Source organism: Phyllobates terribilis, unplaced genomic scaffold (genome assembly GCF_046119375.1).
Source record: "Phyllobates terribilis strain yellow unplaced genomic scaffold, ASM4611937v1 Scaffold_1__5_contigs__length_1240528914, whole genome shotgun sequence".
Taxonomy (NCBI): domain Eukaryota; kingdom Metazoa; phylum Chordata; class Amphibia; order Anura; family Dendrobatidae; genus Phyllobates; species Phyllobates terribilis.
In genome coordinates, this window is record NW_027362761.1 from 399,908,079 (window position 1) to 399,934,280 (window position 26,202).

At 41.2% G+C, this 26,202-nt stretch overlaps 1 protein-coding gene across 1 annotated transcript in view; it reads right to left on the minus strand.

Annotated features, from left to right (window-relative positions):
* PRDM6 (PR/SET domain 6) overlaps positions 1 to 26,202 on the minus strand; it is a 155,762-nt gene that overhangs the window by 122,864 nt on the left and 6,696 nt on the right. The window contains exon 3 of the mRNA XM_073654925.1: positions 13,820 to 14,127. Within this exon, the coding sequence (XP_073511026.1) occupies positions 13,820 to 14,127 (308 nt within the window). The remainder of the gene's footprint in view (positions 1 to 13,819; positions 14,128 to 26,202) is intronic.

A 26,202-nucleotide genomic window follows, 5' to 3' on the forward strand; every position in this document is an offset into this window, starting at 1 on the left:
ACAAAGGCTATGTGCCCATGGTGCAGAAATGCTCCGGATTTTTTCCTGAGCATTTCTGCATCTCCCTGGCAGAAAAAACGCTTGTGGATTGTACATGCGTTTTTCCTACCAGGGACATGCAGATCTGAAGCGTTCTTCACATGCATTTCCGCATGCGTGTTGACAAGCGCTTTCCAAGCAATTTTAGCATCACTTGGAAAGTGCTTGACAACTTGGTCACACTATATAAATCCATGCAAACGGCATGGATTTATATAGTGTGACCTTAAAGAATGGTAAAAAATAAAAAATAAATCTATACTGTAACATACCTGGCGGCGTCCTTGCATGGTGGTCCATCTCCCACTGTGCAAGAGGGCGCACTTGATCTCCTGTCCAGAATGTCTCTCTGGCTTCCCTCCATGCTGTCTGTTTGTGTCTGTTTCTGCTGCTTAAGGGCGGCGCCCGATCACTTCCTGCCTTTTGTACCTGCTGTGGGTCACACCCCTTGTGCGTCCTCAGCCTATTGCTGTCTGTCACTTGGTATATAGCTCAGCAGCTCCCTTCTATCCCTGCCTGAGCATAGTGTTTCCTTCAGTGTGTGCTTGCACTCTGAAGGTGCCAGGTCCCGTCTCTTGTCTCCTGCTTTTTGTATCAGTTCCCGTGTCTGAACTGAGTCCTGTATGTCTCCTGCTTTGCGGTATCAGCTCCCGTGTCTGAACTGTGTCCTGTATGTCTCCTGCTTTGCGGTATCAGCTCCCGTGTCTGAACTGAGTCCTGTATGTCTCCTGCTTTGCGGTATCAGCTCCCGTGTCTGAACTGTGTCCTGTATGTCTTTTGCGGTATCAGCTCCCGTGTCTGAACTGAGTCCTGTATGTCTCCTGCTTTGCGGTTTCAGCTCCCGTGTCTGAACTGACTCCTTTCTGTGTTCTCTTGTCTGTCCTGTCTGAACACGCTCCTAGCCTGTTCCTCTCGCCTTCTAGTGGCCGATTTCCTAGACCCGCTCCTGTGTCTGGTCTGTCCTGTCTGAACACGCTCCTTGCCTGTTCGTTCCGCCTTCTAGTGGCCGATTTCCTAGACCCGCTCCTGTGTCTGGTCTGTCCTGTCTGAACACGCTCCTTGCCTGTTCGTTCCGCCTCTCTGGGGGCCGTATTCCCAGACCCGCTCCTGTATCCCTCTGCAGTGTCGGTCTCCTCCGTACACTCAGTTCCAGTCTGAACTCTCTCCTGTCCTTTACCTGTTTTGCCTCTATGTCCGTTCCCTTCCTTTTTCTGCAGAGTCTGAACTCGTACCTAACTCCTGCTTGTTGTCTCTGCAAGTACTGTGTGAGTATCTGGCTCTGTCTTTCCCTTCCTGTCTGTTCCGTGTGAACAGAGCCCTGTCCTCCCTGCTCAGCCTTGTCTGCACTCTAGCTGTGCTTGCCTGTAACCCTCTGCCTGTATTGTTCCTGAGTCCCGGTGTGTACTGGGTCCTATCCCGCCTGTGTTCCTACCTGCTAGTGCCTCCCTGTCTGCACTCTAGCTGTGCTTGTCTTTACCCCCCTGCCTGCATACCCGCCTGCCTGCATACCAGTCGTGCCTGCCTATACCCACCAGTCTGTGTGCCAGCCTACCAGCCTGTTCCTGTATTCCCCTGTGTGGGTCAACAGCCGTGTCCGGGGTCTGTCCTGGAGTAGCACCTGGTCCCTCTGCTCGGTTCCTCCTTGGTGCACTGGCGTCGTATGCCGTCGTGCGACCCTGGTCGGATCGGGTGAATACCTAGTCACGCCCCTCCAGGCATTCACTCTCCGGCACGGTCCAGTGGAATCACTACCAATCACACGCACACGCCGCTTAGCCCGGGCGTGTGCATAACAGCATGCTCAGGCCATGGTTCCCGTTGAGCCCCACGGCCTTCGCTCTTTGAGAAGTTTTTCCAGCGAATACATGCATTAAAATAAATAAATAAATTTTTTTCCCCCTTTAGCTGAGTTCCAGGCGAATTACGCACCCGTCCAGATGGATCTATCAGCTCTCGTTCCTGCGGATCCGCCACGTTACTATGGGGATCCAAGACAGTGTCGTGCATTTGTGGAGCAATGCATGCTACACTTTAAGGCCTACCCTCTCTATTTTCCTTCCGATTGGGCTAAAGTGGCCTTTATGATTGACTACCTAGCGGGTGATGCCTTGAAATGGGTCACCCCCCTATGGGAAGCATGGGATCCTGTCATCCTTGACCTGCAGGCCTTCCTGGTGGCCTTTCGTATGGTCTTCGAGGACCCTAACTCTGAAGCCCCTGCTGAAGCTTCACTTCCCAATATCCCGGAGCAGCCCCGACGGGTAATGTGTGTGGGTAGCGCAATAGTCCTCCAGCCCAATGAGACTACTGCCCACCCAGAATCCTCACAGGGTGACTACGCTTTCCGGAATACTTCTCTCAACCTCAAGAGGCAGTCCAGACGTGCTAGACTTAGAGGCAAGCCGTCACGCCAGGGTCTGTCCTCCCTGAGACCTCCTGACCCCAACCTTGAAGTCCCTACTGAAGCTTCATCTCCCTGTATCCCGGAGAAACCCCAATGGGTAATGTGCGTGGGTAGTGCACCAGTTCTCCTGGCTGAAGAGACTTCTGCCCATCCAGACTCCACACAGGAGAACTTCCTGCACCCGGCATCAGATGCTTCTCTCTCTTTAACCGGTGTGCATGTCCAAGGATGCTCCAAAGCTGTGGTTACCTCAGAGTCTGTGCACCTCTACTACCTGGCGGAGGATCCCCTGTTGCCTCCTGAACCCTCCGGGATACCACTCGATGACAAATGGAGAGAGACTTCTCTACACCCGATACACAATACTTTGTCCGCTTCGTCCTGTGAGCCTGACAATGGGTACCCCAAAGTGGTAGTTACCTCCGAGTCTCTACACCCCTCCGACCAGGCGGAGGATCTCCAGTTGTCTCCTGAACCCTTCGGGGTGCTACCTGGTAGCGAAAGGACAGAGACTCTCCTATACTCTGTACCTGATACCTCGCTCGCTTCGTCCAGTGAGTCCAACTTAGTGTACTCCGAAGCAGAGGTTACTCCTGAGTCTCTACACCCCTCCGACCAGGCGGAGGACCTCCAGTTGTGTTCAGAATCCTTCGGGGTGCCACCTGGTGGTGAATGGACAGAGACTTTCCTATATCCTGGATCTGATACCTCGCTTGCTTCGTCCAGTGAGTCCGACCTAGTGTACTCTGAAGCAGAGGTTACCCGTGAGTCTCTACACCCCTCTGACCAGGCGGAGGACCGCCAGCTGTCTCCAGAACCCTTCGGGGTGCCACCTGGTGGTGAATGGACAGAGACTTTCCTATACTCGGTACCCGATACCTCGCCTGCTTCCTCCAGTGAGTCCGACCTAGTGTACTCTGAAGCAGAGGTTACCCGTGAGTCTCTACACCCCTCTGACCAGGCGGAGGACCGCCAGCTGTCTCCAGAACCCTTCGGGGTGCCACCTGGTGGTGAATGGACAGAGACTTTCCTATACTCGGTACCCGATACCTCGCCTGCTTCCTCCAGTGAGTCCGACCTAGTGTACTCTGAAGCAGTTGTTTTCTCTGAGCCTCTGCACTCTTCTGACCCGGCGGAGGACCTCCAGTTGTTTCCTGAATCCTCCGGGATACCACCAGATAACAAAGAGACAGTGACTTTTCCTCATTATGTACCTGATAACCCGTCTATTGCTTCCTGTGAGCTTGACAAGATGTACCTCGAAGCAGAGATTACCCTTAAGTCTCTGTCCCCCTCCAACCCAGTGAACGACTGGCCCTCGAATTCCCTGCGGAAGATTCTGGCAGGCCTGAAGAAGAGGGGGCGTAAGGGGGGAGGTACTGTAACATACCTGGCGGCGTCCTTGCATGGTGGTCCATCTCCCACTGTGCAAGAGGGCGCACTTGATCTCCTGTCCAGAATGTCTCTCTGGCTTCCCTCCATGCTGTCTGTTTGTGTCTGTTTCTGCTGCTTAAGGGCGGCGCCCGATCACTTCCTGCCTTTTGTACCTGCTGTGGGTCACACCCCTTGTGCGTCCTCAGCCTATTGCTGTCTGTCACTTGGTATATAGCTCAGCAGCTCCCTTCTATCCCTGCCTGAGCATAGTGTTTCCTTCAGTGTGTGCTTGCACTCTGAAGGTGCCAGGTCCCGTCTCTTGTCTCCTGCTTTTTGTATCAGTTCCCGTGTCTGAACTGAGTCCTGTATGTCTCCTGCTTTGCGGTATCAGCTCCCGTGTCTGAACTGTGTCCTGTATGTCTCCTGCTTTGCGGTATCAGCTCCCGTGTCTGAACTGAGTCCTGTATGTCTCCTGCTTTGCGGTATCAGCTCCCGTGTCTGAACTGTGTCCTGTATGTCTTTTGCGGTATCAGCTCCCGTGTCTGAACTGTGTCCTGTATGTCTCCTGCTTTGCGGTATCAGCTCCCGTGTCTGAACTGAGTCCTGTATGTCTCCTGCTTTGCGGTATCAGCTCCCGTGTCTGAACTGTGTCCTGTATGTCTTTTGCGGTATCAGCTCCCGTGTCTGAACTGTGTCCTGTATGTCTTTTGCGGTATCAGCTCCCGTGTCTGAACTGACTCCTTTCTGTGTTCTCTTGTCTGTCCTGTCTGAACACGCTCCTAGCCTGTTCCTCTCGCCTTCTAGTGGCCGATTTCCTAGACCCGCTCCTGTGTCTGGTCTGTCCTGTCTGAACACGCTCCTTGCCTGTTCGTTCCGCCTTCTAGTGGCCGATTTCCTAGACCCGCTCCTGTGTCTGGTCTGTCCTGTCTGAACACGCTCCTTGCCTGTTCGTTCCGCCTCTCTGGGGGCCGTATTCCCAGACCCGCTCCTGTATCCCTCTGCAGTGTCGGTCTCCTCCGTACACTCAGTTCCAGTCTGAACTCTCTCCTGTCCTTTACCTGTTTTGCCTCTATGTCCGTTCCCTTCCTTTTTCTGCAGAGTCTGAACTCGTACCTAACTCCTGCTTGTTGTCTCTGCAAGTACTGTGTGAGTATCTGGCTCTGTCTTTCCCTTCCTGTCTGTTCCGTGTGAACAGAGCCCTGTCCTCCCTGCTCAGCCTTGTCTGCACTCTAGCTGTGCTTGCCTGTAACCCTCTGCCTGTATTGTTCCTGAGTCCCGGTGTGTACTGGGTCCTATCCCGCCTGTGTTCCTACCTGCTAGTGCCTCCCTGTCTGCACTCTAGCTGTGCTTGTCTTTACCCCCCTGCCTGCATACCCGCCTGCCTGCATACCAGTCGTGCCTGCCTATACCCACCAGTCTGTGTGCCAGCCTACCAGCCTGTTCCTGTATTCCCCTGTGTGGGTCAACAGCCGTGTCCGGGGTCTGTCCTGGAGTAGCACCTGGTCCCTCTGCTCGGTTCCTCCTTGGTGCACTGGCGTCGTATGCCGTCGTGCGACCCTGGTCGGATCGGGTGAATACCTAGTCACGCCCCTCCAGGCATTCACTCTCCGGCACGGTCCAGTGGAATCACTACCAATCACACGCACACGCCGCTTAGCCCGGGCGTGTGCATAACATATACTTACCTTCTGATGGCTCCCGGAGTCTTTATTCCATCCTTCCTGGCTTGCCGGCAGCTCGTGGTACACTGAAGGACCTGCCGTCACATGACTAAATGACGTCAGCGCAGGTCCTTCAGTCCACCGCGATCTGCCAGCAAGCGAAGACAGTGGGCCATCAGAAGGTAAATATAATATTTATTTTTTATTTTATTCTTTTTTTTACAGGTTCTATGGTACCCGGGTCCAGAGGAGAGTCTCCTGTCCTCCAGACCCGGGTACCATCTGCACATTGAAATGCATGGAATGCGCATCTACAGATGCAGTGATGCGTAATCCATTCGCTCCAATGCACGTCAATGGCGGCGAAAACGCAGCGCTTCCGCAAAATAATTGGTAGTGTTGCGGTTTTTTCTGCAGTGATAACCCGCAGCAGAAATTTCCGCAGCATGTGCACAGCACATACTTATTATCGTTGGAGAACATGGCAGGCCTTCTACCAAGCGTTTTTTAAGCGTTTCTGCAGCGGAATTGCGGCTGCAAAAACGCTTAAAAAACGAATCTTGGGCACACAGCCATAAGCTCTCATTGCTGGAGTATGAAATCAGATAGAAAAAGCAAGTCAATTGCCAACTTGCTGATTTTCTTGCTGTCTAACTAGAAAACAATTTAATAACATGAGAGTACTCCTTTAAATGTGTTTGTAATAGAAATATATTTAGCTTTCTAATTGTGATTCTTTTCATTTCCAAAGGTAACACAATCTTCAGCTATCCGTGCTGTCTTGGGTCCTACTAAGCACTGCTGAAGTTCGGGGAGTGCCCCTTCCTCAATATGCTAACACACAGAAGAACACAGTGGTGTCCTGTGTAGATTTAAATGCTCTCCTGTGTAAAAGAAAGGACACCGAACACAGTAATTACAGACCAGGGATCAGAAATGGTCCCTGACATTTGGCTGACCTTGCTGGGTGCTAATCCTGACCCTCCAAAGAACCCTCTGAGACCGGCTTAAGTCTACAATCACGTTTCCAAGAATTAGGCTATGTGCACACGATGAATATTTGCAGCAGATTTTTCTGCAGCAGAAAACAGAATGTTGGCAGAAAAAAACACTGCTTAAAATACTTACAATTATGACACATTTTTGCTTGTTTTGTTTTTTTCACAATTTATTTGAATGAGTGAAAAACGCTGTAAAAGTACTGAAAGAGTTGACTCGCTGCAAACTTGAAAAAATGCTTTGGTTGTTCAAATCCGCAAGGAAAAAATATGCAGCATGTGCATGAGATTCAGAAATCTAATTTACTTTGCTGGTACTTTAAAATGTAGCATTTTTTCAGCAGAAAAAAAAATGTCGGGGGGAAAAAAGGTAGTGTGTGAACAAACCCTTACCCTACAATTTTATCAATAAATTTCATATTATTAGCAGAATGTATCAGCAAGCATATACTAGCATTTTCCTATTTGAGCAATTATCATTTTCTTTTTATTAGCCCCGGGCTAGAGGTTCACTTTATTGTATCATTGTAGGTATAATTTACATGAAAATGTTATAAACTAATATTTAGCATAAAGCCCAGATACATTCATTTTTTTTACGATTTGCAAAACTCTTCAATTAGAGAAAGTTGTTTTTCTTTTTAAACTTCCGGGTTTTCCCCCATCGCAATGTTAGCCTGCAGCGCATGCATTCCTGAAGTCTAGTCCTATAAAACCGTGATGTTAACCAGAAAGGGGAAACCATGTGCGAGGAGATTAATTTATCTCCTGGGAATAAAGACACATTAATAACTGAGATAATGTTTTCCTACATGCTGGAATCAAATGTGCCTTTTCAATTCTTTATTAGCAAACACATGAGGGGAAAATTATCTGACACTCATCCATAATACCTAATTGCTGAGAAAGTTTCTGACTTCAATTGCACAAACATTATAGAAGAATCGTTCCCATTACTTCAAAATGAAAATGACCGGGAATTTTCATAAGGCATAAAAGTATGGTTGGCATACATGTTACGTACCCAGGGAGAATGTTTGCTTTGTTCGCCTCACACTGTTTTTCCTTAGAACAAATCAGAGATGTATTGTGCTAGCGAATAACACATGAATTTTTGAATCTGCGAGAAATGGAACATTAACAAACGTGAATAATATTTTTGGCCAAGTGAAGCGCTGATATCACACGCTCCCGGACCCACTCTGTTTCTTTTTCGCCCTTTTCATTTCATCTGTTCCAAAATGACCTTTTTGTTTTATGAAGTTTACGTCCCCTCTCCATTTTGCAGCTTAGATCATTGATCAGTAATTTGTACGCCTGTACCTATAATCCAAGTGTTAAAATGAGTCATTTAGACTCATCAATTATTTCGCCAAATGTATTATCCCTACTTTATGTAGATGATTTTATGATTTTTTATAAGAATTAGAAAAAATAAAAATAGCTTCTACGTAACAAAATAGTAAAAATAAAAATCTATCAGTCTATAAAATAATTGGCAGCATATTTCTCTTAAGGAGACCTGTAAATCTAAAATAAAACCAAATACTAGTCTATCACCATTTCTTTTATATTGGTTTAAGCAATGTCACAGAGCACTTGGTGTCACCCAGCTTTTCTAAATAGTTTTTCAGAGGGATATTAAGTCATCATGTAAGAGACCATGCGGTGTCCCTAAAAAGCTGAAGAAAATATTAAAGGATGTAACAAAAAAGTTGCTAATTTCCGATATCTGTCCTATTCATACTGTGCTATAATAATGGCAAATGACCAATTTAAAATAATGTGGATGGCACAATTTATTACAGAATTAATTTTATTTTTATTTGGGAAGTACGGTGCTTTGCAGCACTGGGGTCCTGGGTTCAAATCCCACCAAGGACAACATCTGCAAGGAGTTTGTATGTTCTCCCTGTGTTTGTGTGGGTTTCCTATGGGTTCTCCGGTTTCCTCCCACACTCCAAAGACATACTGATAGGGAATCTAGATTGTGAGCCCCAATGGGGACAGTGCCCATAATGTCTGTAAAGAGCTGCGGAATATGATGGCGCTATATAAGTGAGCATAAAAAATAAATATTTTTGAAATTAGGCCATTCATTTCTTCATACAGTTTATAAGCAAATAACAAAATAATAAAATAAAGCATATGTATGATGCATGGAAGGGTAAATTTGCTATATATTCACCCATCAAAAATATCTTCCCAGGTACATTTTTCTTTTATGCTGACACTGAGAAAATGTAAAACTTGTCAGATACTAGTGATTGTTAACCAAGACGTGTGCAAAGATCACGTTCATTCGGCACTTCACACACATTCAGATTTCAGCTCCTCTGCATTTTTTATGTCTTTTTTAATTCTACCAGCAGAACTCATTGCGAAGTGTTTTTTTGCGCGCTTTGATGTGACTGCTGCTTTTATACATAAGCCACATTTGCTGCAATAAAAAGTGTAATAAGATGAAAAATGGCCTCTGGGGTCCTTGTATGAGTTGTATAAATCAGAGGGTGGAATTATTAGCTCATGCAACCCTATAGTCACTCCCACTAATGTTACTGTAACTACTGGGACTATGGGGGCAGCCATATATTTTAACAATTGCAGCATTCATTTGTAAAATAAACAGAGAAAAAGAAATGGCTCAGATATTAACCCTATCAGCCAACTTTTTTTTTTTTTTACACATTTCACTGAGACGTTATTATAACCGTTTCTAACAGCGAGTTTTCTTGTTAGATACGTGGCGTAATAAAACACTTTCCAAACTGCAGAGACGGAGTAATGCCCAACTAAAGATGAGCGGCACGGTCAGCACACACACAGGCGATTGCTTGTATACAAAGTCTAATAAACATCCCTGTTTTATGGAACACAAAGCTTCGCGATTAACTCAGCGGTGGCCATGTATAGCCAAGCTGTAAATTGGGAAATACCAGAAAAGTTTCATCATGAGCTACGGCACTTTTTAAGCAATATGCTAATTAGGGATCCAGACATTATAAAGTATAGAAAAGTATTGGAAACAGTTTTTATAATCGAGCTCATGTTTCTGACCTTATATCTTGTGGTTGCGGGAAATCTGCGCCATCTTTGTTTCCAGACTTGGCATTAAACATGACCCCCAGAGCATTTATTTTAAAATAGAACTTCCAACATAATTTAGAGTCTTTCACATTCACTGGCAGGAAAGTAAAGTATCCAACTTAAAGGTTTCCAAATCAACAGAAATTAAGTCGTTAGCAACTGTTTCTGTAATGCAAAAAACACGCAAGTAGAAAATGGACTAAATGGTCAATAAAAGTGACTCTGTATTGAAAAGGTTATTTAGGGAACAGATGAGCAATGCATATTCCCACAGCGAGTCAAGCAATGCACTAACCAATACATAATGCCTTTCATGTTGTGTATATGCGTGCACGTGCAGAAATGTATATATGTGCATATGCAGTGGAGGGAATAAATCTTTACCATTTTCCAATAGCTTTCCTTGTCATAAATACATGTTCAGAATGGGCATTTCAATTATAGGCATTGCTAAAACTACATATATACAAGTAAAAACCTATCTCTGTAGTCAAATGGCAACATTAGAGTGATGAATAAATGTAGTATTGTCACTAATTGACACCTTTCCAACAAGCGACATCATCACAATCCTACTGTGCTAAAGCTGTGGCACATAAACCCAAGAGCATCATGTGCAATGCCAGGAAGCGGCTGGAGTGGTGCACATCACAGCGCCACCGCTCTCTGAAGCAGTGGAAAGATATTGTCTAGAGTAATGACTTTTGCTTTGCCAGCAGGCCGTCTGACAGATGGATTTGTGTGGGTTTCATGCCCAAATGTATGGAGCCAACTGTAGACTTATGTAGAAAGGGAACTGGTGCTATTTTTTGATAATGTGGGTTGGGCCGCTTACTTCCAATAAATGCAAATCTCATGGTATATGCCACCATGATTTTCAAGAGAACTAAATCCTCCAGTTTAGTGTCAGTTCAGAAATAGATCATCATGTTTCAGCATTAACGACAACCACGGATCGGCACCCAGCATTTATTATTATCTATCCTGTGGAAACTGCATTTAGTGAGACATTTCCTTTAACCCCTTCCTGATATTTGCCGTACAACTACGGTGCTTGTCGGAGCAGGCTCAGAAGATCCCTCACTAGACCCAGCAGATGCTCAGCTCCAATCACTGATGTTAATCCCTTAAATGCCTCTGTCTTTCTTTGGCTGTGGCATTTAAAGTGTTCGGTCCCGGGGTCACACCATTCTGGGCATCAATGGTCCACTCCCTGCAACTCAATCATCATGGCTTCCGTGTTGCTACTCCTGTAAAGCCCATAAATCTGTGATATTAGTTATAAACTGCAATATGATTAAAGGTGAAAGAAAGAGACTAAAAAAAAAGTGTAGAGTAAAAAATAGGTTTTAAACATATTTTTAAAAATGAAAAAAGCATGCTTTTAATGAAATTAAAAACATGAAATAATAAACATTTTCAATAATGCTGCATAAAATCTATCAAAATACTAAATTATTTAAATGTGTCATTTAAATATACAACTCGCTTCGCAAAAAATAAGCCTCCATATGACTATGTGGGCGGGAAAATTAAAAACAAGTTATGATTCTTGGAAGAAGGGGCAAACAAAATAAAAATGCAAAAATAAAAGTTGTCTGTGGCAGGTTAAGCAAAAAATTATTACAAACTCAGTAGGGGTATTTCTTGATCAATATAATCTTTATATAATGCTTGAATGAACATTAAACACATGTTAACATGTTAAAACATACAAAAACTAATGAGGGTGTCCTTACTTTTTAACATGCTGCAAACCGTAAAATATAACACATTAGAATGAGATGTTTATTACAAATAGCATCTACATTAATTAAAATCTGATATTTTAGATTATCAAATTAATGGGATTATTTAGCTGTTAGGAGATGATGATAGATTTGTTTAAAGGGAAGGGCGTCAATAAGTGTTATACAGCGTATTTCTTCTGAACCAGAGAGCTCTCGTAAAAGGCAGCACAAAGCAATAAACAACATGTTAGCATGTTGATAAGAAGATAGATTTCCAGTGAGCGGTCTGCGAGTTCAATGCCTGACTCCAGGGAACAAAGAGAGAAGCTGTCTCTTCAACTCTGCAAACTAGCTTAATTCTGTATCCTGAGATCTGAACTTTGTACCTCTCAATTGATTCAATAACAGGGAAAACTGTCCCTTTTATGCCCTGTACGTCAGAAAGATAGGATGGCTTCAATGTATTATATGTCCACCTAAATGCTGCTTTATACTATCATGGATTATTCTGCTGTTACACTCAATCTGGAAGCCACAATGTGATAAAAAGCACTAGACGAAGATACATAAAAGACAAATTTACATTTTACTCTTTCAATACATATGAAATATGATGATACATTTTTGATAACTTTTGTATTATAGAGCCCGTGGGGTTTTAGAAGCTCCGTTACATGTGCTGATGATCTCTGAACTTGTGCTCAGTCTAAAGACCCCAATAGATGAGGCAAAATTTATTTGTCTATTATGCACCCATAAAAATTATAGTTGATCAGCAGAACATCAGAACATCCCCTTCTATAAACAGGTAATGTGCTGCCAACAACAATGAATAAGGGGCAAAGCGAACGACCTCAAGAACAATCAGTACGAGCCACTAACGAGCATTGAAAATTAAAATAAACATTGGCCTCTAAGATTACGACACTCATGGGCCATGTAAAATGACCCTAAGACAGGGAACATGACTGAATATGTCTACAACTGAAGAACATAAGATTTGTCCAGTCAACTACAAGGTGAGGATTGCACGTAGGAGCAGAGAGAAGAGGCTGGTGATGAGTGTATTAGGCCTGAACCATGACAGGATGAATTATAAGTAGCAGGAGAGAAATCGGGTCACCCACTAGATGGTCTGGAGGCACAGAACATCTTGGTGCTTTAAATGGTAGTTCAAGGAGAGAGAGGAAGGAATGAAAATCCAGCTTCCAAAATCATCCATAAAAAATCCAAAACCTTTATTCAAAAAGTAAAGAACAACAATTCCAGTGACACCATCTAAATGACAAGGCGTTATCATTTATGTGGTGCAACTGTGATTTTTTTTTAATGACTTTCATACCTTCCACGCTCTCTCCTTGACAGGATGAATGTTTCATGGATGTTGACTGTATTAGTGCCTTTACTTTATGGAGGCACCACCTGATTAGACAGTATGGGGTCATGACGGTTATCTACTATTACGCATGGAAACAATAGGCTTCATCCAGCAATCAACTAGTACCAGTTTATGCATCTCCTTCAGATATCTACATTTTATGCAGTTATAACTGGCTTTAGGGTCACAGATACATTCTTTACTTTCTTTTTATTCAGAGACATTTATTCATGAGAATCATGGACTAAAGGTGCCCATAGACCATCAACAGCTGTCTTCCGAAAGGTCATTAGGGCAACAACAATTCCTCCTGACCTCCTCATACACATGCACATTTGATTTGGCCAAGCAAGCATGTGTTTACAATGGGAGAGGGGAGTAGTCCTCTCTATGAATATTGTATTTTTAATAACATTTTTAAATGATAAACTGGTCCTACCAAATGTAACGCCGGTAAATTGCACGCCTTCTCAGCGCCATGCTGCTCATTGCGGTTACTGCTCTGCTTCTCCTTGTGTCAGGCTATCTCGCTGAGTTGCCTCTAGCAACTCCCAGCACTGCTGCATCTTCCTGCTGTCTCCACCTGGCAATAGGAAAGCGCGACCAGTCTCTGCAGGAATTTAACCCTTCTGTGCCCTGCAGAGTTTAGCTGCTACCTACCTTGCCCTCTCATTCTGTCTGATTTCTCCTCTCCTGACCCGGCTACTTATTCTGATCCTGTGCTTCCCGCACTGACCTCAGACTACGTCTTTGCCTTTGCCCTCTGTATCTCGTATCCCTGCCTTGACCCATTGGTCAGAACACTGTCCTGGAGTGGCACCTGGTGGCTATCCTAATGGCCCAAGTCTATCCTCACCATCAGAGGCTCTAGTGAAGATCAGGTAGCAACTTACTCATGCCCCTCTAGCGTAAGCCCAGCCAGTGGCGCAGTGGGTCCACACCCACCGCCGTCACACCACAATTGGCAGTTTCAACCAACTTTCATTTGTATGATGGCCTTTAGAATTGTAAGCAATTTCATGCTATGCACCATTTTCTTCTATATGGACACTGTATATGATTAGTCTAATTGATGCTTTGCCAGTGACAAAAAAGTTTTTAGAGTTTAAGTATCCCAATGCCATAAAATCAACTTAAAAGTGACTTACTTCCCAGAGGTGCTGAGTGTTCCTCAGAGTTCCTGCTTGAACTTTTTCTGGAGACACAATGACCCCTTGAAAGGGCCCTATCCATGTGCCCTGTTGAATTCTTTGAGCTGCACAGATGCCATATGCCAGCCCTGGCACAGTACTTGTACACAGACACACTTCACGTGGAAGATCCCGTAACCACTCAGGTATCTCAGGAGGAGGGGCCACCGATGCCGTGCTGCTGGTGCCCACAAGACGTCGCAGAGAATGCAAGGGCCCATGCATGGGGCATTCTCCATTCCGATTATCTGCACACATGTCGCACCCTAGTTTGAAAAGATAAAAATATGTAAATATTTTCAAAAGTCAATCATTTCTGTGCTTTTAAGCATGTCATCTAATGGTTAATCTAACAGGGGCCAAGCCTAGGTAATGTGACAACTGGACAATCTGTAGCATTAGTGAGCTGTTTCAAATATGTAACACTAGAATTGGTGCCATATCAGATAAAATCAATGATATAATAGGCTCAATATAACAAAGTGATCTAATGAACATAACAGCTTTATTTTTTACTTTTCACTTGTAACTAAATGGAATTTTTGGTTTTAAGTAGATAACAATCACTGGTCATAAAAATCGTTTCCACAAAACATTTTTTGGATTTCGGAGTACTCCATTTCCTATATACTGTAAAATGGTTCATCTTCAGCAAATGCTGTGTACAACACTATAAAATAAGTTTACTTTATATAACCAGTAGGTGATAAGCAATATGCTGGACTCAACTAACAAGTTATTCTGCCACTGTGGCATTCCTAGCACCTGGAGTGGGTGAAACCATTTTTTGGTTGGGCCACAATAGCACATTCAGCTGTCTCTTTGTCCTCTCATTCCTCTCACAGTGGTTCAGGTGCATAAGGACAGATCTGTGGTGCTATATAACAATTATATTAGGGTTGCCTATGGCCTCTGGAAATAGGGCACTTTTATCCAGTGTCCATGAAAAAAACTGTCATGAGTCTGTGATTTTTTTTTTCAGCTGGGGTGTCTTCTGCACATTATTGTGATTGTAATTAGCATTATTTTACAGATCACAGTAAATGGTTATTGACAAGGGTGGACATATCATTGGTGCAATCTGGGCAGCTGCATAGGGGCCCAAGAGATAAGAGGGCCACTACCACCTAAAAAGCAGGTGGATTTGTGCATAATAATGAGCTACTGGACTGCAAAGGGTCCATATATTTTTCTTTTACAGGAGCCCTCTTTGATCTGTGTCCACAGGTAGTTATTAGGCTGCGTGCCTACGATGCGGATTTAATGTGTTTCCGCGGCTGCATTTCCGCCGCAAAAACGCATTAAAAATGCATGCTAAGTTGTCTGCCGTGGTCCCCAATGATAATCCGCATGTGCTGTGCACATGCTGCGGAAATTTCCGCTGTGGATTATCATTGCAGAAAAATCCGCAGCACAACCTTTGCATACAAGTATACTAGTCACTAGAGATGAGCGAACCCGAACTATAAAGCTCGGGGTTCGTACCGGACATCTAGTGTCGGGTGCTGTACTCCAAACATGTACTTCTCCTGGAAGTTCGTTTTAGTGTTCGGGAATTAAGATGGAGAGAGACTCTGCTTTCTTTGGAAGCCCCCCCCCCAGGGGGTCCGCTCATCCCTATTAGTGACGGATCTGCCTATAGTAGCCAATAATGGAAGGGAAAAAGGCACAAAATATTATTTAATGAGAAATTTGCAAATAAAGGTAGTAAATGCTTATATAATAATTTCTAGAGTAGCCCTAAAACATACAAGATCATCACAATTGATAATAGGTAGGTGAACAAAACCAAAAATGCCCTCCCCAAAAAGAGGTCACCAAGTCAATCAACCAACCAGGAGCCAAATGTCATTTCTAACAGAACCGCCTGGCAAATCAATCAGCCAATAAGGAACCAAAGGTAATTTCTAAAGTTAAGGGCATCTCTCATGGGTAAAGACTTTCAAGAGGTCAACTTTAAAAATGTTAAAAAATAAAAGACATGGTGCACTATAGGGTAATAATGCTAGGAGATAGAAAGGTCAGTGCCCCAATAACAATAGCTGCTCACCTGGTGTAATTGTGCAGATATAGGCACAACACTATTGACTGCGCAGAATAATGACTGCTGCAATCCTCCAGTCATCAAGGGAGGAGTATTCCCCCAAAAATAGCATATGCTATCCAGAAGGATTGGATCACGGAAGTGCCGCCAGGGAAATATTAATTCTGAACCTAGCTGGATATGGTATATAATGGAAATATTTCAGTAGACACTTCCTCTAATGATTGAGCATCAATGAAAGAAATGTGATGGATGTCAATGAAAATGTAGAAATAGAGGACAATGTTTTGAACTCCTAATACACACAACATTGTGAACCAATAGCCCCCAATTGTATCATGGACTAATGTATCCAAACATAATTTGTAATAAGATGTTGAATGCCATGGAAGAAGTTCTAAAACAACTACTGGTGGGTATACTTTCCAATGCATAACTGAGTTCTAGATACAGAAACAAGAGATTTCCAGAGATGAAGTTTCAATTATGTAAAAGTATATGAATTGTATAATGTTTATGCATGACATCAAAAATATTTGTCAAAGCTTTCCTAATTTTCGGCAATTAATAGCATCTCAGCCGTTTTATCTTAACCCAGACTAAATATTTAACGTACTCTCTTACTTGATCTCTGAAAAATGGCGAGCATGTAGTATTATGGCATGATATTATGTAACATAATAAATCTGATGCTGAAAACAGTGTTCAGGATCTAACTGTATTTTATAGACATAAAGGAGTAGATTTCTGTAAAGAATGAGGTTCTACTGAATTTAATTAGGTTCCTACTGTATAAACGCCTGGTTATTGATGGTTTTCCTGGAGACATGTTGTCTACACATGTAATATAAAAGTCATCCATCCCACAAATCTTAGCAGTCAGTGATTCTGTATTTGAGAAGTCTACTTTGTGTCACTACTAGCCCCTCTGCGCTCATATTGCTTTTTAGAAGAATGTAGTAGGAGGTTAATATAGTGATGGATGTAAGAATAAATAAAGTTGATATTGACTAGTAAACTATTGTAGCAGAAGCGGCTGGAAAACACAGACGCACTGACTGAAATCAATGTCTTTGTAAGATTTCCAGAAAACAATAAAACCTGGTGTGAAATAGTAGGGAATTAAAGCAAAGTGGACATCATTAATGAAGTATGCTAATAGAAATCCCTGCAGAAAGAGGAATATAAGCCGAGGAGCTGGCCTTAGTAATTCATGATGACAAGAATGTGCATGAGTATATACTGTAGTTCGGGTCTAGAGTATCCTACATCTATAATTTATTTATTTATTATATTTTGATCACTTATATGGTGCCATGAATTCCACAGAGCTGTACAGACTGAGATTTGTAGGAACAACAGAGTCAAGAATGAACTGAGATCATTGAACATTTTTCAAAATCACAAACGTATTTTTGTTCCATTAAAGACTTATCTTTGCTATTTCTGTAATAAATGTTGCTCACATTTTATTTTGATATTTTCTCTATGCATGCAAGCAACTAATGGAAAGCAAAAAGTAAAAAAAATCGTTCTGCGATTACTCCAGTTTTTTATCTCGTTCCCCATTTTCCTGTGGCACCAGCTGAAGTCAGGGATCTAATCTTTCCATTTTATATGTGAAGGATGAGTTAGCTGAGATTTTCATAATGATGCAAATACAGAATAATAATATTTTTTATTTCTATAGCGCCAACGTATTCTGCAGCACTTTACATTACAGAGGGGAATTGTACAGACAATAAAGACATTACAGAGTAACACATCATTCACCAGATACCAAGAGGAGAGAGGGCCCTGCTCGCAGGCTTACAATCTATGAGGATATAGGGGAGAAACTAAATGGAAAAAGTGCTTGTATTATACGGTCCAGTCATCAATATAATAAGCAGGGTGTTCACATAACGCTGTATGAACCGGTCACCAGCCAGTATCTGAATAAGTACAGACACAGAGGGCTATTAAGTGCATGGAGGCTGTGTGAACAGATGCTACGAGGGATTAGATTTGGGAGAAAATTTTGAAAGGGCAAAACGGGAATAATTACATAAGTCAGTCGATAGGCCAGTCTAAATGAGTGGGTAGTGTCCTGGGTAGTGCCTTCCACAGAAAACATCCCTGGATGATTCTCTACTTAATGGAAAACAAATAAGCCCCTTCCCCTGTAATAGTTATGTCTACTCTTCAAGGAATCAACGAGTCTAATACTTGTTTCCAAATAAAATCTCAGAATTTATTGGAACTTGAACATTAAAAGGCTAAAACTTGGATTCACATATGTCCAGCCTTGCGTTGTTGTTTCTAGCCAGTGTTTAACAAAACTCAATGGAAACTGGTCCAATTGTTGCATATAGTATTGTTCCCATCTATCTACTGCTACAGCTGCTGCTCCAGGCAGATTAAGGCACCGGACCGGTGGCCGGATCACAACCATTGATGAAACGTTGGGATCCAGCCTGGACCAGTGTCTGGGAGTAAGCCTGATAGCAGCTGATACATGTTGGCATCAGTTTTGCAATCTGTTGTGAACTCCTGATTAGGCATAAAATTCAGTCTGATGAGAAGGATATATGTGAACACAGTTTTAGAAAGCTAAATGGAGTAAAGCCCCCGTCACACTAAGCGAGATCACTAGCGAGATTGCTGCTGAGTCACAAGTTTTGTGACGCAACAGCGATCTCAGCAGCGATCTTGCTACGTTTGAAATTTAGCAGCGGCCAGACCCCTGCTGTGAGATCGCTGGTCGTGTCGGAATGGCCTGGACCTTTTTTTGATCGTTGAGGTCCCGCTGGGTAGCATGCATTGGTGTGTTTGACACCTTACCAACGACCTCGTTGGCGACTCTGAACTGAGACACATAGGCGTGCATTTGTGTTGCATCATAATACAGGTCGTTATGGGTCGCCGTATCGTTGCTGCGTCGTTGGGAAGATCTGACTGTTTGACATCTCACCAGCGACCACATAGCGACGCAGCAACGATCCCTGCCAGGTCGTATCGTTGTCGGGGTCGCTGTAGCGTTGCTAAGTGTGACGGTACCTTAAGCGAAATCCAGGTGACTGAAGAAAGCCCAGGGTCACACTGGTAGTCATATATGGAGACAGTTCACTTACAGTGCAATTTTATTAAACAGCAACTGAAAGAGCCCTGCGCACACCTAATATTATTGATTATTATGCTTACTTATATAGCACCATCATATTCCACAGCACCACTGGGGCTCACAATCTAGATTCCCTATCGGTATGTCTTTGGAGTGTGGGAGGAAACAAGAGAACCTGGAGGAAACCCACACAAACATGGGGAGAACATACAAACTCCTTGCAGATGTTGTCCTTGGTGGGATTTGAACCCAGGACCCCAGCGCTGCAAAGCTGCAATGCTAACCACTGAGCTACTGTGCTGCCCACTATAATATATATCACACTGGATATCATATTTTGGTGTTTTAATGTAGTAATATCACTAGTACTAGCTACAGTATTATTTATTATTATTATTATTACTACTACTATATACTTATTTTATTACAGCTATATTATGGTATTCTGGCTGTTTTCTACAAAATATTGGAGTCAGAATCAATAAGAATATGATAACATTTTGCTAGCAAAATAAGAAGCAAAATGTAGAATTTATTTTGCATTGCTCATTCCAGTAAATTCAATTAAGCATAAAACTGAATATTGATTATGCAAATATTCATTAACTATGTATTTTCGGCTTTTCTGTCCTAACTGAGTTGTAGCTTAGGATAAAATATTTATCAATATATATATATATATATATATATATATATATATATATATATATATATATATATATATATATATATATATATATATATATATATATATATATATACCTGGCTATCAGTGTATACTGTACATGCGTATGTGAATTTTTGTTGTTTTGCTTTCATATCATTAATATATGATCCTCATATGCAGAACCATGGCTGTAATTACTTAGAATAATGGCTTCTCCTGACAACTTATATGGCAAATGAAAGCACTTTTGTTCAATCCGGCTCAGGTCAATAGTGATCAAATGTCAGTGTCCTTCCCAGGAGGCATGTCGAGCGGTCCTGGCGAAATCTATTGCTCTTCTCAATGTACTTGTTAGTGACAGGTGTCCACACACAAAAACTGTTATAATTGGGGACTCGCTGACAATCAGAGTAAAAGGCCAACATCAAGGCACAGGAATAGATTGTTCCCTCAGTGCTTTGGTTTTCTTTTCTCATAATTCCACATTGAATACAATAGTTGGTTCTGTGTAATATGAAGACATTAGACAGTGACATGGCTCCTGCATCCACAAGCTGCTTACTTGTATCTGCCTGACAATCAGCTAGGTGCCTTACTGTACCAGCTATACTATGTTTTACACATTGATGAGTACAGCAATGTTTGACAACTATGTCATGAGTTTTTGACCTTAGGGTCAGGATATTAAAGAATAATATCTTAGACATGTCACAATAATGGTGCACTGCTCTATTCACTACATAATGGTTACAAAGTTTGTAAATATCCATTTATATCAATATTTTATATCACTCTATTGTAAAAATAGAATACAACTAAAAGGCATTTCATTGTGTAATTGCAGGCCCTCTGCTGGACGCTATAGTAATGACAGGTTTTCTGCACTCTCATTGCATTTATTATTACATTAGCTGTAGACCTAAAAGTGTGACCACGATCCGACAAAAACTCCAATTCTTTTTTTAATCATAACATTCACCGAGAAGGGGCCAGAAATTAAATAAAATGTTAGACAAAATGATCGTTTGAATTATGAGAAATCTCTTTCATGTCTATTCCACCTATGCATTTTCCTGGGCCTCAGTGAGCTGAGTACAATGATCTAGTGATTAAGAAGCAGAAAAGATCAATTTTTCTGACTGATCTTTCAGTTTGACTCTAAAAATTTTCCAGATTTTTCAAGATTATTGGTGAATTCACATATTTTTTATATATCTTAGTTGATTGAAAGCCAGTTCACATGCCCATATGCCGTCCTTGGGAGATTAGAACAGGTGTAGCAAGAGAAGTCTAAGTGATGCTCGTAGCACATTTTCGTGAAAGGTTATTCAGTATTTTCTTGACAATTAGTAAAGTGACCTGTCCTTAGATGCAGCTTTTTAGTACTGGGATTTGGATATTTGGATAAAAATGACAAAATGTTTTTTTGTGGCATGATCCAATAACTCAGCTGATTTCAGAAAAATAAAGGCCCAATAAATTACACACTACAAAATTCCAATGGGTGGAAACTTTTAGTGACTCCAGCGCCTTCAAAGAAGCACAGGCAGCTCATAACCCAATCATTAAGTATATCAAACTCATAGTACTTACCTCCACGCAACCTCCGATCCTCCCAAGATCTCCTTCTCTACTCCCCTCTTATCTCCTCTTCCCACAATCGCATACAAGATTTCTCCCGTGTATCGCCCCTTCTCTGGAACTCTCTACCCCAAAACATCAGATTCTAACCTACCATGGAAATCTTCAAAAGGAACCTGAAGACCCACCTCTTCCGACAAGCCTACAACCTGGACTAACCCTCGCTCCACCATACTGCTGAACGACCAGCTCTACGCTCACCGACTGTATCCTCACCCATCCCTTGTAGATTGTGAGCACTCACGGGCAGGGTCCTCGCTCCTCCTGTACCAGTCGGTGCCTTGCTTTGTTCAAGATTATTGTAAGTGTTTTTGCTATGTATACCCCCTTTTCACATGTAAAGCGCCATGGAATAAATGGCGATATAATAATAAATAATAATAGTAATAATAATACCTCGGCACTAAAAACTAAGCTATTTATTCCTAAGACTAGAAAATGTAATGCGGCGTTAGATTCATACACTATAAAAAATAAATAGTCCCACATCTACATCATTTGTCCCAGTGGAAAACACTAATTGGGAGTCTGGATACTTTATACTAATGAGTTTTCAATTATTTTTTTGCTTTAACACAAAGGGTATCTTCTATGGCAGCTATATTCAGTCGAATAACTATTGCAGAAAGGAAATATAAAAATATAATAAATAAAGGTAGAGTGCTGCGGAATATGTTGGCGCTATAGAAATAATAATTCTTATTATAAATAAATAATACTAAATTACCAAAACACATACTTTATGGCCACATAACAGAGAAAAACTTTGTGTTGTTATTCAAAATCAACTAGTAACCATTTAAACAAAACCCAAACAACTACAATATAAAATTATGTTGGCCATTAATTAAAGTCCCACTCCGTACCGTACGCTATATTCTCCCAAAAATTATGTTGGCCACAAATTATATCCCATATACAGTAGCTCTGTTTCTAAGCCCTAATATCTGAATGGTATCGAGAGCCCTATGACTATTGAGACATAATTCAGTAAGAATACAATACAGCTTCTGGGGAGGGGAGTACTAGTTCTTTTTAAAGGGATCCAGATGGTGTATGCAAACCTACTACCAGCCAACGCTCAAAAAAGTATGCAAATCAGCTCTCCTCCAGAAGGAAGAAAAAACTATGAGATACATTTCTATCTCCTGGAGGAAAGCTGATTTGCGAAATATATATTTATAAGGGTCTAGGGGGTGCGGTATTACATGCCAGCTTCAACAGGTCTGCCCTTATAACCCCAGGCATGGACATGGCCTTAAAACACTCCCTAAACTCATACCCTTAAAACATAAAATATAGACAGAGGATTGCTGACAATGTATTGAGGACCAACGTTGTAATGTGCCCTACACTCCTACCATGAGGTTAAGGGGTCGATGGGTATTTCTTACCATAGTAACAATATTGATCTATTAAAGCAAAATGTTTAATTTATTAATTGATGAACAAAACACTGAATGCGCCACTGACTTTTTTTACAGACTTATTTTTCTTCGGAGTGATAATCTCCTGAATTATTATCTGTGAGAAGCTCCATTGGCTCCAGGACAGGAAGTTCTACTTGAGATATAAAACTGTGAGAGATATTTTCCTCTCTGATAGATAAAGAGTAGTTAGATGTCTCATGAAAACACCATACACGTGTAGAATATATTATCCAGAATACCATCAACTCTGAGAACTCTAATAAGCGATGCAATAAATATTAACAATCGTACAGTAAAACTGAGTGCAATAATTACATTTACTTGGGACTAGAGATTAGTTACTAAAGCTGGACAAGTTCTTTGTGTTACTGTTATGGGTTACTGAAGCAGCGTCATGAGAAAAATCATATTTATGTTGACATAAATTATATCCATATGCAGGAGCTACAGCATTTTTGGACAAAATCACAGGGATCATGAAAATGTCAATGTTAAGCCTGAAGACCCTTCTTCTGGTCACCAGGAGTTAAAAAATGACTTTATGGCAGTCAATAATGACAGGACTCACAAAGCTGAAGGGTCTGTAGTTTATTCCAGCATATTTAATTTAGGACCAGTGTCATTGTAGCAAAGTTATCTGTTGACTTGTCAAGATACTATTCTCTGCTTTACCGTAGCCATCTGGCATTGAGCAATAATAGCTGTGCTATAAAATTCATATGATTTCACAAATGAAATTTTAATAAGATTTAGCATTAGTTCACAATATTTAGACTGTTAACTCATAGGACTGCAACTCTCTCCTTATGTATCATGTGATGTATGTGCTTTAGCGCTCTAATCTTATTTTTATTAATACATTGTATTGCATTTTCACTGGTTTTTTGGAATATTATACGTCATCATAAAATATAATGACACTCTGTAAATTAATAATTAATAAAATAATAATAATGGAAAGAACAATGGCTCAGTACAGTACAGAACAATGGCTCAGTACAATTCCCTTTCAGCGCTGGGGTCCTGGGTTCAAATCTGACCATGGTAAATACCTACATGGAGTTTGTATGTTCTCCTTGTGTTTGTGTAAGTTTGTTCCCCCCACACTCCAAAGGCACATTCATAGGGAATTTAGATTGTGAGCCCTAATGAGGACAGTGAGTGATGATAGCATGGGTAAAGTGCCACAAATATGTTGGCGCTATATAAGCAAGCAAAATAAATAAATAATAACCATTGTAGAGCACAATTACAAAGCAGCTTCAGCAATGTGTGAAAGCTAGCCTACATGTTCCACAATTACATTTCATGGGTTGGCTTTGTAAGTTTCAGTTACATTATTTTTTTCTTATGCTCACTTATATAGCCACAGAAGTAAATCCAGCTCCCCACCTGCAGTTCCACACTTCTAGAGCACGGACAGCACCTGGGCAGGGTGCAACATCCAATAGAGAAAGCAGAAAAATCCAGCTCGCAGGTGAAGTCCAAAAAACTGCATTTTATTTTCCAAGGTACATGAAGAAAAGATTAAAATTGTGTGTTCACAAAAGAAGAGAATACAGGCATCTTTTAACTTATATAACACCATTAATTCCACAGCACTTTACAGTCCTCATCGTCACTGTCCCCATCGGGGCTCACAATCTAAGTTCCCTATCTCTATGTCTTTGGAGTGTGGAAGGAAACAGAAGAACCTGGAGGAAACCCACGCAAACATGGGGAGAACATGAAAACTCCTTGCAGATGTTGTCCTTGGTGAAATTTGAACCCAGGACCCCAGTGCTCCAAGGCTGCAATGTTAACCACTGAGCCACTATGCTGCCCAAATATATTATCTCTTTTTAATTTATTATTTTTATAGAAATATTATTTATATGTGGATTAGATTGTAGATATTGCATAATATAATAGGTAGCTGATCCTTCCAAACTAAGTTATATTTTACTGTACAAAATTTCATATTTAAAAAGTATAAATGCCATTTACACTAGATAGAAGTTGTAGTAGATCAAAGTAGTAATCTTGGTTGTGGGATTTAACTGAGGCCTTTTGTCTGTAGACAGAGAAATTCCCCTACTTTTCACAATCTATGATTGTTGAAAAAGATCCTAGACATAGAATATTAACACCTATGTTATAGCAGGAATTCTTACAAGACTTATCTCCTGAGAGCTTTGTAACACAATGGCCAACAGCTCGTATAAAAGAATGGAGGTTTGACGTTACTTATAGGCTGGTTTCATCATAGATTATAGACATAAGTAACTATAACCTGGAAAAAATATGTAAATTGTTTTTGAGGAGTTTTGTTTAGTTTCCTTGTCTGACAGAGTGAATTATTAAGCAGCACTTTGCTCTAGTAGTGACTGGATTAAGATTCAGTGAAGCAGAAAGGAATAGATCCCGGTGTTCTTCTCTTCCTTTTATCAATAGTAGGAATGTGGTTATGAGATATATATATTTGTAAATATTTACATTATTTTTAGAACCCATCGTCTTGTAGACAGTTTTGTAATAGATTTGCTTCGACCCTACACACACATTTGCCTTCTCCCAGAACTTGAGAGTAAATGGCCGCACTGCTTGTCCAAACACAATGAGCTGAATACATTCAATTTGGAGCAATAGATTAACCTTTTAAATTATAAACCAGATCATGATAATGAAGAGAGGATTATAATGCTCCGCAAAAATCAATTAATATGAAATTATTAAACACCATAATAAAAATAATAATAATGCAATGAATAAATACACATGATCTATTTTACCCTAAATTCTAGTTCTAGTTCCTAATTACAAGAATGTTCATATGCAAATCTTATATATATGACACTAACAATGGATTATTCCTGGAAAAGGACAAGGTTGATATTCTCAAGGTATTTGTGATGAACGCTAAGTACCGCTTATGTAGATATTCTATTGACAGTTTTAGAAATAAATGTGAAAATGCAAATTTTAAGGTTGGATCCTCAGTTACCATTTCTATATTGGATTTCACTTGGAGTGTACACCTCAGCTAGCTAATTAGGAGTTAAAATAGTAATCCAATTGATTTAACTGCTCAAAGCATCTTCTGTACTGAAAATAATACTGGCAGTGCCCAAGAAATATACTATATCTGACATTATAAATATACTATATCTGACATTATAAATATACTATATCTGACATTATAAATTATTAAGACTGATCAGACCAATCTAAGAAAATTGAGTTTAGGAACATAGATAGATATTGTTATGTAAATTATATTCCATAGTTGAAGGTAGGTTAGCTAAAGGAGCAGTATGTTCATTTCTTACCGCTAACCTTTAAATTATAAAGTGTGATGTCCTTTTCTTGCAAACCCAGATCCATATTGTAAATATGCTCTTATTCAATCACTCCACCTACTGTAGCTTTCACTTAAAAAAATCTCATTGACCTACTGTAATTTCTTATAAAATAAAT